This window comes from Ictidomys tridecemlineatus, chromosome 9 (genome assembly GCF_052094955.1).
Source record: "Ictidomys tridecemlineatus isolate mIctTri1 chromosome 9, mIctTri1.hap1, whole genome shotgun sequence".
Lineage (NCBI taxonomy): Eukaryota > Metazoa > Chordata > Mammalia > Rodentia > Sciuridae > Ictidomys > Ictidomys tridecemlineatus.
The window spans coordinates 59536622-59551943 of record NC_135485.1 but is presented as its reverse complement, the minus strand read 5'-3'; the positions used below and the strand labels follow the sequence as shown (position 1 = coordinate 59551943).

The following is a 15322-nucleotide window of genomic DNA, read 5'->3' as shown; positions in this document are numbered from 1 at the left end:
CACTCAAACATCAGGCATGGGATGGATTCACTTTTATACACAACTTTCTGTGCAACAATTTTCTAATCAGGAAGTTGGTATAAAAACACAATAGAAAATTAGAAAACATTCAGTGAAAGATGCTCTTGGGAGAGTTCTGTTCAATGAAAATATTAATAGCTAATACTAGAAAAAATATGGCAGGCACAAGACTCTATTTGGTGGTTCAAACCCAGCTCCACCACTTCCAACTGCATGAGCTTACATATGCTCTGTAAGTCACTGTTCTTCATCGGTAAAATAAGGGTAACACAGGTTAAGCATTTGTAATGTGAAAAATCTGTAAAATAATAATCCAAATCTGATATGCTCCAAGATCCAAAACTTTTGGAGCATCACCATGATGGTACAGTGGAAAATTCCACATTGGATCTCATGTGATGGATCATAGTCAAAATGCAGCCACATTTTTAAAATACTGTATAAAATTACTTTTGAGATATGTGCATAAGGTGTATATGAAACATAGATGAATTTCCATGTTTAGACATGGATCCCATGCCAAAGACATGTCATTACAGATATGCAAATATTCCAAAATTTGAAAAAAAATATCTGAATTCGGAAATACTTGTGGCCTTGGCCTGTTGGATAAGGGATGCTCAACTTGCAGTAAACATTTCACAAATGCTCATCCTTACTGTAATTTCTATTTAATACTTCTAAAATGATGTTATTATCATCTCCATGAATCTCCATGAATTAATTCATCAGATGAAGTTCTTTAGGTTCAGAGAAATTCAGTGGACATCACACATTTGATAAGGTAATGAGTGAGGATTTAGATCTGAAGCTCATATTCTTGGTCATGAACCTCTGTTATCAATCAAAATCAGTATTTTGTTTATATGTATTAGTATCAATCTTGATAAATAACTGATCATGTTTTCTCCTCCTTCATTCTTTAAACTTTATTTGGATTGAAGCAAGAAACTATAACTCTAAACACCACCAAATCTGTTTTTACTGCTTATTATTCACCTGAAGCTACTGTTGTCTTAAAGTGAGATCACAAATACAGAGGTGTTATAGAAACAATTAAAATTTCACAAGAAGAATATACCTTCAAGTGAAGGTGAAACCGAAATAGAAGAACTGCTGAAAATAAGCGATATTCACACGAAAAGGCATCTAACAATAAATCTGAAAGAAGATATCCTTTCACCTTTGATAGTGAAAGGCATGGAAGAGTGTGAGGTGGAGGAGAAAAATAACATCTATGTGTTTGTCTATTTTTAAAATATTCAGTAGGAGAACACCGAGTTCTTAAAACAGACATACTGGGCCATTGACAGCACATTTTTTTTTCCCAAAAAATTTGTAGCACATTTTAATTACCCTAGAGAAATTTATTTTCTTAGTCAAAGAAAACACTCATTCTAATATTTAGATGCTCTAAATTCAAGTTTAAAATGAGCATAATGTCCTGGATGGTAATAAAATACTGAAATATAAGAAGAAGATCACTACTCTTCTTTACAGAATCAGGTGTGGAATCAACTCACTCTAGTTTTCTTTCTTATATTATTTTTCATTTGTACCTAGTCAAAAATTCCATTACCACTCTCCCAACTCAAATTTTGTTCATAAGGTGCTGTTAATAGACATGACTTCCCAGGATGTGGACTTTTTATGAGTGCAAATACAGCCAGAAAATATTCTGAAAGGAAATCACCACAATGCAAACGTGACGGGTAGAAGGGACAGAACACACTCAATTGCTGATTTCTTAGCTACTTGGCCTTCTAATAGAAAAGTAATGCAGAATTTTCCTAATGAGGCCTAATAAATTCTTTTTCATATAAAAGTTTCTTCCATGCTATACAGATAGACAGGAATCACAGGATATTGGCCAATTTCATTAGATTCAACACAATAAGTAGAACCCAATGGGTCTATTTACTAAAAGAGGCCCTTAGAAACTAGGGGGATTCAAAGATAAGCAAGATGCAGTTCCTATCCCTAAAGATCAGCCCCAACCAAGTGGAAGCCACTGGGAGATTCTCAGTAGGTGAATGGCATGAGCTGATTTAGAACACATAATGTGTGTGATCAGAACATAGAAAGTCTATAAAGCTTGGTAGTCCTGGTAGAGAGGCTGGAATTTATTCTATAAAAAAATCACTCAAGTAATAGTAATGTAATAATATTATGGAATAATAGGTGTGAAAATATAATAACAGGAGGATGGCAGGTTGGAGGGAGGACAAAGAGTTCAGTACTGGATGTGTTTAATACAGAAACCTTGGTGACAAGCTCAAGAGTGGACAAGGAGAAATACTGGTATTGTGTGAGAGTCACCACACAGTGGTAAGAGGCACCCTTTTCCCCCACCTCTTTCCACATTTTCTTATTAGTGCATTATAGTTGATCATATTATATAATGATATGATTTGTTATATATTCATACATGCATATAATATAATGATACAATTTGTCCAATATCACTCCCCAGAGAAACAACCTTTTCTGTAGTACCTTACCTCTGCTTCTATGATTATTTCATACAAGGATATGACACAGGTTTAAAATACTGAAAATCATCTCCATTTGGGATTCCCTGTATACCAAATTTTATATTTTAACTAAGAATTTTGAAGAGAAAATTTAATAGCTATTAAGGATTAGAATCTCATTTGGAACTCCATGAATTATGTTGGGATTGAGATAATTTCTATTAACAGTTTTCTTATACTGTGATGAATAATTTAGAGTTGGCAGTATGATTAAGTCAGATTGTCCCTCAAATGATGTTCAAGGTATTTTGTTAAAACCATCCCATTAAATTTATTTTCAAATCTATGAAGTAGCAAAGGGTACAAGTATTAATCAACTCATCTAAACCTTTATTTGAAGATAGTGGTGAATCAGGGAGCAGTTGAATTTAGGCCCTTTATGCACATACTATAGAAAAAAATTTATATTTATTTGCATTCCAAGGTCAACTCTTCACAAAATGCCTGGAGTCCAACCTGAACCTTCTGAAATTATAAGGGAGTTCATAGTAGCCAGGGGCCAAGGAAGTAACGCCTACACAGATGCATCTCACTGAACAGATGGAGGAAGGTAGACAGGTGTCTAGTTCCCACCACTCTTTTCACTCTTAAATAGTTCCCAAGGGTAATGTGATTTGATTACTGTTAGTAGTGAGATCTGGACACAAAGAAAGATTATGTTCACAGGAAGAAATTAATTAAGAGAGTTACAGTAAGAAAGGGATCACAATAAAGTCTACATGGCATTTATTAAGAAGAAATGGCAAACTTTTTCTGCTTAAAGCAATTTAATTCAGCATTGTTCTGTTTAATATTTGATGAAACATTGTGCTGTTTCTGTGAAATTTGGGGGCTTAGCTTTTGGCTTTTAATAATCAAGGTAGAGAATTTAATATAAGAGTCTTAGATTTTTAGAGATGAAAAGGACTTAAATGTTATCTAGCTTAAAATCAGTAGTTGGAAGTAAGATGAGAACAGGATGTTTATTAATTCCAAATGGGAAAACAGTAACTTAACAGTGAAGAAATTTGGCAGATATCACTTTAGCCAAGTTAACCAGCAATAAGACAGGGCCATCATGCACCCTTGATATCGTACACTGAAAAAGGGGAAAAAGCATAATCTTAATCTAATAAAGAAAAAACCACCTGACAGACCCAAACTGAGCAGCACTCTATAAATATCTAACAAGTACTCTGCAAAAGTATTAAGGTCATTAAAGAAAAGAAGCAGAGAACTGTCATACATTGGAGGAGGCCAAGGAGACATGACAGTTAAATGCAAGCTGGAATTCTGGATTGGTTCAGAAAAATAGTATTAGTGAGAAGACTGGCAACATTTGAATAAGATCTATAGATAATTAATGTAAATTTGTTGGTTTCAATAACTGCTCTATGGTCATGTGTGATATTAACATTAGGAGAAGATGGGTAAAGTATTCAAGAACTGTGAATTATTTTTGCAACTTTTCAATTAAGTCTAAAATTATTTAAATAAGAAGTAAAAAAATTATCTGACCTAATTTCTCAAAGAAACCTATGGCCCAAGGGAGTACAGTTGCCTTCTTCACAATCATGAAGTTCTATTATATCTCAACTAGACTATTTTATAATTATAATATCAATTCTTGATAAGATTATGCTTTTTAATGTCTGTGGACACTGGAATTATTTTCAAATTGTCTAGAGTTAATTTTTTTCCTCACTACAGAAAATGCATAATTTTTTAAATGTGATAACCCAGAGGGGAAAAAAATTATTCTTTCTCTGCTTTTTAATGTGCCAAGTGGATTTTTAGTTTTTATGAATATAATTTTCATTTTTAGATGATCAATTTAGATACTTTAAAAAAATCTGCCTAAGCTGGGTGCAGTGGCACATGCCTGTTGTCCCAGCACGTGGGAAGATGACTCATAAGGATACTTGGAGTCCTGGCGTTCAAGGCCAGCCTAAACAACACCAGACCCCACTTCAAACAAAACAAATCCACTACCTGTTCCTTTATTTATACTGCATTTTGAAATTTTCTTTCAGTTGTGACTCCTTCTTTTAGGTCTTTAAACCATTTTAAATATACCTATTACATAGTTTTTAATAATTGTTCCTTTCTTTGAAATTCTTGGGGTTTTAATCACCTTGTTTGTTTTAGTTTTGTGTTCTCCTGTGTCTTTTGGTTTGGGGTTCTGTACCAATTCTCAGTAAATTGATCTGAGAGTCCTAGTGGCCTGGTGGACAGTAGGCCTTGTTACAGTGGTTTATACTTCCTGAAAGGAACCCAAGAAGTGTCATTGGCCTTAGATTAATTTTCACATAAAGTCTCCATTTTTAGTTTTGTGCACAAGGCATATATTTTAATTTAATCCTGGATCTGGAGGAGAAATAGGCTCGAAGTTCTAAATTCTCAGCAGACATTTTGCTCTACTCTGAGAAAGGCAGGTCTCTGTGCTGATGAGCCTCTTCTTTCCTATTCTGTCTCTCTAAGTGAAGGACCATCCTTCCAGAGCCCTGGTTTTAGGCGGGGTCTTAATTTCAGCTCCCTGTTTGTGCATGAATTTTAACTCCTAAATTCCCAGGTTCCTGAGACAGACTGCCTCTCTCAGGGAAGCTGTATCCTGAGCTCTTGCACACTGACTCCAGTGCCTTCCTTGCTGCTGGCACCTGGAGTTTCTCTTTATTCTTGGGTGCTCAGCTATGAATGCTTTACAATCTTGGATGCTCAGCTATGAACACCTTACCCTTCTTGCTACATTTTATCCAGCGTTTTGAGGCAATGACAATGGGCAATTTCTCTGGTTAATGTATTCTACTATCTTGCTGGAAGAAGTAACAGTGGTGAATGCTGAAGAATGTTTCTGTGAAATATACTTTTTAAAATTCACATCAAGAAGTCTGGTCTGAGAACGATTTAAGGTAGAGTTTGAGAGCCTGACTTTTGAAATTTAACTGACATCCATTAATTAGTCATTGACTGTTAACAAGCTGGTTTATCCCAGGTTTCTAGTGTGCAAAATTAAGTTATTAGAAATTTAAATTAAGATTTAGCTGTTATATATAATGTATTTATAAAATATACTCACTACCTAGCAAATGTATGTAGTGTGGTAGGTGTGGAAATTGATCTGCTTTTAAGAGAGGTGTATAAAATTAGAGAGTTCACTGGAACTGCAACCTTGCTCATGGCATTGTATAAAAGCAAGTCCTAGACTGCTAAATGCAGAGATGAAACCATGCAAAGAAAAAAAATTTACCAAACTGGGGGTGGTCTTGTGTAATCTTGTAGACAATATCTTCAGCGTTGGCACCTGGAGCTTCAGCCTGTAAGATTCTGTTGGTAATCTGCAGCATCCCCCCTTCTGGAACCCATACCATCGAATTAGCTACAAGCCGAAGTGCTCCATCATTCTAGAATAAGGGAAAAGGGCAGAATTGGAGCCAAGCATAATAAGAACACATTAATACTGAAAAGCACTAGTTATCGGGTCCTTTTGTTGCAAAAGATCATCTGATAAGAAAGAGAGATTTATAGTTTAGAGTCATAGTATGAACCATGGGTATACATTATGTGTAGATATATGCATGTATACATTTATAAGTGTCTATATTCTGCTTTTCAATTGTTCATGAGCCAATAATTTACATCATTCTCTGTTTCTTTCTTTCTGTCTCTCCATTTCTTTCCTTCTTTTGTCCATCTACCTGCCCTTCTGTTCTCACCATCCACTATATTCAAAAGAGTTATTTATTGAGTACCTATTTATGCCAGCTCCAGAACTGAAATATGCAACAATGTTTGAAAGCAAGATCTCAACTTCAGAAGGAGCGACACACAATTATCAAATAATTAGGACACTTCACAGTGATGCTCTTTAAGAAGCTTCAGCAGGGAGCCATGAGGCCATAGAAGAAGGAACTCTCCAGAAGATTTTCCTAAAGAAGAATCATTCATTTCTGAATAACAGAAAAAAATGGGCTTTCTAAGTAGTGAAGTGGTGAAACAGATTTTAGGCAGAGGGCCCAGTTTAAGCAAAGGCAAAAATGCGAGACAACATACTGTGTTTGATAAATGTCCAACTGTTTGGCGCCAGTAGAGCTGAGGAAGCCAGGGGAAGGGTGGATAAAAAGTAGAAGCTATTCTAAAAGTCTCAATTCATCTTATCAGCACTGGAAAGAAAACAGGTGTCTTTAGGGAAGGAAATGGGATGATCCCACTGACGGAATGATCAGCCTGTCTTTAGAAAGATAGCCTCCAAGGGCAAGAGATGGAGGTGACTAGCATTGGGATGAATCTGGAGCTGGAGAAATCATTTAACAAGTTCTTGCAATGGCTCAGGGGAGAGGAGATCAAGGCCTGTAAGAGGGTAATTGCAATGGGAACGAATAGTTAGAAACAGATTCCAGAAACACACACAGAGTGAAATGGACAGGCCTGATGGCTGATTGAAAGTGAGCGATCAAAAGTGGAGAGTAGCTGGCTGGAAGAAATCACCTATTTAGCACTCCTGAGAAAGCCACCACTTTAATTGCTAAATTAAAAAGTGCTGCCATTCCTGATTTACAACGTGTACACCCTCTTCCCAAACCTCATAATTGACATTTTCCACAGAATGCGATTAGTAGCTGCCAAGGTCCAGTTTTCCGTTTGTTTTTGTACTTCAAAAATCAGTGAATCTGATATTTTAAAATAGGACATTTCGGAAAGAATGGTTTTCTAAATTATTGTTGTTATTTTTGGATATGCCAATAAACAACACAGCAAACAGCATACTCAGGAGAACACTCAGAAGAGAAAGCAACTGCTATTCTTTTGCAATTACTAGGCACTTGAGCATTTCACCTCTAAGAAGTCAGTCATGCCCATTTTCACCACATGTATCAAGAAACTGAGTCAAATGGTGCCCAAGAGAACAGTCATGAAGGCACTTTCTATGCTGATTTGTGCTCAGGGGCAAAATCCCAGAGAATTTTCTCTTTGCAATGGATCTAGCATGCTATTTACGGAAACATCAAAAGTATGTCAGTAATTTTGCATATAGTCTATCAGAATTCTGGGAGAAAAGGCTCTAACTCCCAGAGAATTTAAAATGCCCTGACACACTGGGACACAGGTTTCATAACTGCAAGGAATATTTCTAATAGAAGCAGCCTAGTCAACTTTAATTTTGGTAATAGAAATCAATTATATGTCAATAATATTACATTACTGGACTAAATAGGCAATGCAGTTTTTTTGTTTGTTTGTTTATTTTATTCTAAGCAACTAAGTACTGGAACCTGAGCACACATTTCCCAGATGGCTCTTTACTACATCTCTGTCTTGACTGTACTTTACCAATACAATTCTTTATTATTCCTGTGTAACTATTTAGGAAATAGTACAACTTGTAACTCAGAGCTTAGATAACAGTAGCACCTAGAAACTTAAGATACATAGAATCTTGGCCCTTACCCGAGATCTTCTGAATCAGACCTCCTGAACCGGAATCCACATTTGAAAAAGTATCCAAGAGATGTGCAGTCATGCTCAAGTACCAAGAACTATTTTCAGATTAGAGACTACAATCTTTAGAGTGGCTCACAGTAGATCTTTGAGAATATTTAAGCTTAAAATGAATAGTATATATGCCTCTGATTCTGAATTATTGCTTTTGGTACTTAAGAAGAAATGGAAATGACACTAAGGATAAGAAGTACAATTCTTGGATGTCAACAAGATGGTAGAATAGGAGGTTTTATCCCCCACGCCCAAGAAACCCTATAAAATGTTTTGTAGTGCCGAGGATCAAACCCATCGCCTTGTGCATGCTAACTAAGCATTTTACCACTAAGCTACACACCTAGCCCTAGAAACCTAATTTTAACTACCATCCACAGATAACTATCTTCATCAAAGCCCATGAGTCCAGCTAAAAGGTTTCAGCAACTTGGTGGAACACTGAAAAGGATAAGAAAGATCTTTCATTTAATCCATATCATCCTCTTCAAGATGGTACAGTTCAGTGCCAAGAGAAAAGGGCACAAAGCTTATTTAAAGAAATAATGAGCCAGGTGCAGTGGCACACACCTGTAATCCCAGTGGCTTGGGAGGCTGAGGCAGGAGGATTTAGAGTTCAAAGTCAGCCTCAGCAAAAGCGAGGTGCTAAGTAACTCAATGAGACCCTGTCTCTAAATAAAATACAAAATAGAGCTGGGGATGTGGCTCAGTGGTCGAGTGCCCCTGAGTTTAATCCCAAGTACCCTCCACCCCTCAGAAGAAGAGAGAGAAACCCCCAGAAATCTAGAATTCTGTATACCACAAACACACCCTTCAGAAACAAAGGATTAGACAGAGGGGAGTGAAGGGAGGGGAGAGGGCATGAAGGATAGTAGAATGAATCGGACATTGTTACCCTACGTATTACCCTATGACTACATGACCAGTATGATTCTACATCATGTACAACCAGAATAAAAAGTTGAATTCCATTTATAATTAATGTGTCAAAATGCATTCTACTGTCATGTGTAACTATTTAGAACAAATAAAAATATTTTAAAAAGTTGTTAAGTGATGTCAGGTACAAAAATTCACAAACTGTATGATTCCACTTAAATATAACATCCAGAGTGGGTAAAAACATAGCAACAAAAAGCAGATTGTTGTTTAGCAAGGGCTTGCGGGTGGAGGCGTGAGGGGGCAAGGGAACTAGGAATAACTACTCTAACAGGTGTAAGGTTTCATTTTGGAGGGAAGGGTGTGTTTGGAATTAGCTCTAGGTAGTGGTTGTACAACCTTATAAATGCATTAAGTGTTACTGAATTATTCACCATAAAATAGTTCATTGCATTTCATGTGAACTTCATCTCAATAAATTAATGAAACAAAACAGAAGAAATGACAGAAAAATTTCCAAATCTGGGGAGGGAAATGAACATACAGATTAATGAAGCCCAAAGAACTGCAAATAGATTGAACATAAACTCTTCATCAAAGCACATTCTCAAGAGAAAAATCGCCTATCACATGCAAGGAACCCTGGAAGGCTAGCAGTGGATCACTCAGCAGAAATCTTGTAGGCCAGGTAAGTGGAATGATAATCAAAATGTTTAAAGATGAAAACTGCCAACCAAGAATAATTTACTGGCAAAGCTGTCATTCAGAAATTAAGACGAGATAAAGACTTTCCCAAACAAAAGCCAACAGAATTTATCATGACTGGGCCTGTCTCACAAGAAATGCCAAAGTTCTTCAAGTTGAAATGAAAAAAAGTTAATTAGTAACATGAAAACACATGAACGTAGAAAACATGGCTAAAGCAAAGTACAGTTGGCCTTCTGTATCCATGGGTTCCAAAAATATGGATTCACCCAACTACAGGCAAAAAATCCCGGGGAAAAAAAATCATGTGTATAATGAACATGTAGAAACTTTTCTAGTCATTATTCCCTACATACAACATAACTACTATTTACATAGTCATGGTAATTAATGACTCTAGTATAAAAGTTAAAAGAAAAAATTATTAAAAATAATGATAGCTATAAAACTTACTAATGGATTTATGACTTACAGGGATATAAATTATAATACCAATAACAAAATGGTGAGAGACAGGGAGACATAAAAGTGGAGAGTTTTGTACATGATTGAAGAGACATTGTTATCACCTTATAAAGAACTATTATAGCTATAAGATGTTTTATAAGCCTTATGGCAGTCACAAAAGTCTGCAGTGGATATACAAAAGATGGAGAGAAAGGAATCAATGTATACCACTACAAAAAAAAAAAGTCATCAAATTACAAAGGAAAACAGAATATTATTCAGCTTCAAGGAAGAAGGAAATCCTGTATTTGTAACATGGATGGACTTGGGGGGACATTTAGCTAAGTGAAATAAGCCAGACACAGAAAGAAAACAACTGGAAGATCTTGCTTATATATGGAATCTAAAACAGTCAAACTTATAGAAGCAGAGAGTAGAACGGCAGTTGATGGAAGCTACAAGACAGGAAATAGGGAGATAACAGTAAAAAGGACATAAAGTTTCAGTTTTATAAGACATAAATTCTGAGATCTATATAGCATAATGCCTAAAGCTAACAATGCTGTATGGGAGACTTCAAAATTACTAAGAGGAGCTATCTTAGGTAAAATGTTCTTATCATAAAGAGAAGTAATAACATTAAAGGGTCAGGAGGGAACTTTGGTTGGTGATGGTGTCTATGACTCTGAAGTGATGATGGTTTTATGGGTGTGTACCTATCTCCAAACTCATTGAGTTGTGCATATTAAATACAGAGAGGTTTTTACTTACCAATCATTCTCAATAAAGTAGTTTAAAACAAAGAAATACAAATCTTCCCACTCATCATGATGATGTTTTTTTGTTGTTCTTTTGTTTTTTTCTGGGAGAGGGTGAGGAAATATTTGAGAACAGATGGCTATAAGTTCTATAGGTAAAGTGTCCAAAAAGCCAAATTTTAACCTAATTTTCCCAGTGGCTCTGACATTTTGGAATTTGTCTCCTTGTAGGTTTTTTTTTTTCCCTTGCACATTGGCTCATATATCCCTGTCAGCTCAAGAAATTAGCTATATTACTAGTTGAATAATCTCCTGCCCAATGAGGTTTGATAAATCCTCCAGAGTACATTAGCAGGCGATGAAAGTTCAACAAGTAAAATTGAGGGCGTGATTAAAACAGTACTTTATATTAAATAGTTCTTCTAATTCATTTCATAGAACAATAGGCAAGCAAATGTTGGTAATAAAGTTTAGCCATTACATATTTATTATATTTGAGTAAAAATATTAATGTTTCAAACCAGAAGTAAGAGCATAAGCCTCCATCCTTTGGGGGGAAAATCTCACAAACAAAATGAAAGCTCCCAATCCCATAAATTAAAAATTAAAATTACATCAATGATGTAACTTTAGCTCAAATGATAGTGTACTCCAAATCCTAGCTAAAATATGCAAGACAAAGTTTTAAAAACCTCACTCTTTGGAAAATGACTAAAGTTGGATATAACAGTGACCCTATCATTTTACTTACCCTGTAAAAATATGCTTTAATTCGTAAGATTTCATTTATACCATCACTTTTAAGATTTAATGTAGTAGGACTTTGGGAATTTTAGGTTAGGAGCATGTGGTGTGACAGATATAAGGTCAAATTTATCAGCAGGAAGAAAGAGGGGAAGCTAATTTGAAAGTTTCTGTGTTTGTTAAGGTGGGCATGAGCCTCAGAGGCTTGCTACTTCAGGTCAGAAATATAGGACCTTTGCTTCGGGTACATTTCTACTGATGTAAATATTCATATCAACAAAATGTTTCTGAGCATGTACTTTTTCAGACACTGAATTAAACAGGCTAAGGTAAGTCCTGCCAAAAGGTAAAACCCTGACATGTGGCAAGGATTTGTTTATTTGGGAAACAGGCTCTTATTCATACAAATAAACATTTTTTTACCATTGATAACTGTAATTCTTACAACCATCATTATTATCAAACTAACTGTATCCTTGTAAGACCACCAATGAAAGGCAGTCATTGATGAAACTGAGGGGAAACACAACAGTGCTTTGTAGCTGCCCATAGGCATTACCACAGCTAGAAATAGCCCATCAGGATAGAATTTTTAATCCAGTGCATAGTATGACAGTGGGGGCTTTTAACATTAAAGCATTACCCGGCTGCAGAAAACAACCATCCAAACAACAATAAACAAGGTCAGAAAGATCATCAGATTTATTATCAGAATAGACAAAAGGCATGATTTCCACAGGCACCTTCATTAATGAGAAAGCAGATAATTCCTTGAAAGTCCAGGAGTAGAAAGAAGCCCACCGGATTTCTTTCCCCAGGCCAGTTTAGCCCTTATTGGATATTGAATTACTTTGGAATCATCTCTCTAGCAGACTTGGGATTGGTAATCCACGCAATTAATGAAAGCCTGTTCAGCAGGGCTTTCTCTTTATTACTTTTTCTTTCTTTCTTTTTGCCTCCTTCCTCTAACTGGACATGTTTCAGCATCAATCCTGGTTCCATTTCCTCAGCAGCTCAGTACAAGCCTGGAGGTGGCAGTCAAGTTTATTCACTGCCAGGCCAAGTGTGGGGGAACTGGTGTATAACTTGAAAAACCAGGGTGAACAAACAGCTCCTCCACTCAGTGCCTGGTGAGCCTCCCCTCAGGCAGCAGAGGTGCTGGGGTGCTTCTCATCTAACACAGAAACCTATGGCAAGACAGGGACACAGGCACCTGCCCCCTCAGGCCCTTGCATCCGTCACTCATCTACCCAGCCCACAGAAATGCACCAAACCCCTATAATATGCTGGGCTCAAGACACTAAAACTGAAATAGTCCCTCTTCTTACAAAGATTTCTTTTTCAATTCCTTCCTCTCAGAAGGAATAGAGAAACAGGCTAAGCTTCTGTTGAACAATATTAGGGTTAATTAGTACATCCATTTACTAAACTGAAATCCTTTGGCCATTCCATTTAAGCTGCCAGCTAGACATCAGCCAATAACTGGTCCCTCTCCAAATTTAACATACAAGTAGCCTCAGGCTAAGATCTCTCATGCCATCTTCCAAAATGGCTATCAGAATGAAACCAATCATGTCTGACTGCATAACTACTGGATGCGGTAGCAACTGAGGCCATTTTTCTCTTCTTGTGCCCAGTAGATTTCTGATAATAAATAGCCTGGCTTGTAATAAGCTGTGGTTAAGTCCAAAGGGAAGAGTCCAGGAGGCTTGGGGCCCAGTCTGCTTGGATAGGACATTAAGAAAATGACTAAATAATTGTCTTCATTTTATCCATGTAGGAAATAAGAACATGTGTGACCCAAACATGGAAAAACAAAGGCCAGAAAGAAAAGAATCTGATAGTTAAACACAGGAGGCAGATGCACTTAAAATGAAATCACAGCTCCAGCCCTAAGCACCTTTATACAGATGAATGTTGTCAAACTTCTTTACACTTTAGTTTCCTCTTTTGGAAAATTAACGATAATTGTACAAATATCACAGAATAAATCTGCGATTCAAAAGGAACAATTCACATCACACTTTAGTGTCCAATAAATGTTAAAAAACAAAACAAACAAACGAAAAAAAAAAAAAACCCTTCCACTCATGGTAGAATTTCCTCTAGAAGAAATAAGGTCATAATAGTTGCTATCTTAACCTTCTTCAATAAGATAGCATAAGCATCAGTAGAAGTGGTAGAAGGAAAAAGATTCTGAGTTTCTAAAGGGAAAAATAGTCTATATTTGTATAATATTATCAAATTACATTCAAGATTATTAGCATATCCTGTTGCATGCAAAGGCTCTGGCCACTGGCTTCACTGTTCCTCTTCATGTTTAAGAGTGATGTCATAGATCCATAACCACAGCAGTATATGAGATGGTGAGATGGAAAGGGGGAAGGGAGAGGGCCAACCCACACTCCATTTAGGAATCACAAGCAGGCACATTAAAAACACATGACTTGCAAGTTACAAGGACTTCAAGGACTCCAAACCTCTGTGCCTTCTATCTCATTTAAGGATGAAAATTCTATTTTTATTAGTTAGTCAATGCAGCTAAAATCCTAGAAATGCCCTTCAGCTGTGAGCCTTTCCACACAAAATGATTGTGTAATAAAATGAACTGAACTCCCAACATGGAGACTGGAACCACATTAGGAAAGGTGGCCATGAGGGTTGCACTGAAATCTAGGACAGCCTCTGGAAAAAAACAAGGAAGGGAGAAACTTTCTGCATCTGTCTAGACTTCATCTCTTCATAACTAACCCTCATCTCCCAGGGTGACGGCAGGAGAGTGATAATTAGGATTAGCTACGAGGTGGCCATCTGCCAACTCCATCTCCTAATCAGCCTTCACGTCCTCCCATCTCTCTGGCTCGCCACCATCACTGTGTTCAGCAGCTGAAAATGATGAGACAAGAGACTGAGAAACTAGTTAGCAGACCATATTAGATTCAATTGCTTCCCTTCAGGAGGCTCCACTGCAAATTTAGAGTGATCATTGGTGAGAAAGTGACAAGTGATTTTAAACTGTCCTCAGCAAGTCAATCTCTCAAGCTAATCACTAGTGACAACTCTGTAGGTAGTGATATTTGGAATGAAAAGTTAAAAAAAAAATGTGTTTTCTAAACTACTGCCATGGAAAAGAGGCACTCAGGATGCTACTGAGAAACGGTCTTCCAGTCAAATATCACTAAATTTTGAAAAGAAGATTTTGGGGAGTACTGGGGATTGAACCACTGAGCTATATTCTACTACATTCTAAGCCCATTTTTAAAAAAATTTTGAAACAGGGTTCCATTAAGTTGCTGTGAGTCTCACTAAATTGCTGAGACTAACCTAAAACTTGTGATCCTCCTGCCTCAGCCGCCTCAGCTACTGGGATCATAGGTGTGCACCACCGTGCCCAGACTTGAAAATATTTTTCAGTAGGACTATGTGATCTAGCATAGGTTAGCTCAGTATTTCGTAAAGTGTGATAACCATCTCATTTGTAATATCCAAAAATGTAGTACATGGATAAAATTTTATAGAAATGTTATATTTTAATATTTCAGAAAAGTATAATATAGACATTAGGCCTATGATTATATCAATATAATTTGTTAGAATGAGGTCTCACACACACACAAACCAAATCGTTTGAAAGAAAAATAATAAGTAAATAATAACACCAGCACTCGTGGAAATAGGAAAAAAATAAGGTGACACATCAGTGACTCAGAATGATAAACACACTTTTAGCCCCTAGGCCAAAGACCCTTATGATTACCAAAAAAA

The 15322-nt window shown here is 36.5% G+C and overlaps 1 protein-coding gene across 3 annotated transcripts in view; it reads right to left on the bottom strand.

Annotated features, from left to right (window-relative positions):
* Positions 1–15322, bottom strand: part of Fras1 (Fraser extracellular matrix complex subunit 1) — a 425584-nt gene that overhangs the window by 119141 nt on the left and 291121 nt on the right. For all 3 annotated transcript variants that reach the window (XM_078021445.1, XM_078021446.1, XM_078021447.1), the window contains one exon: positions 5782–5935. In XM_078021445.1, the coding sequence (XP_077877571.1) occupies positions 5782–5935 (154 nt within the window). The remainder of the gene's footprint in view (positions 1–5781; positions 5936–15322) is intronic.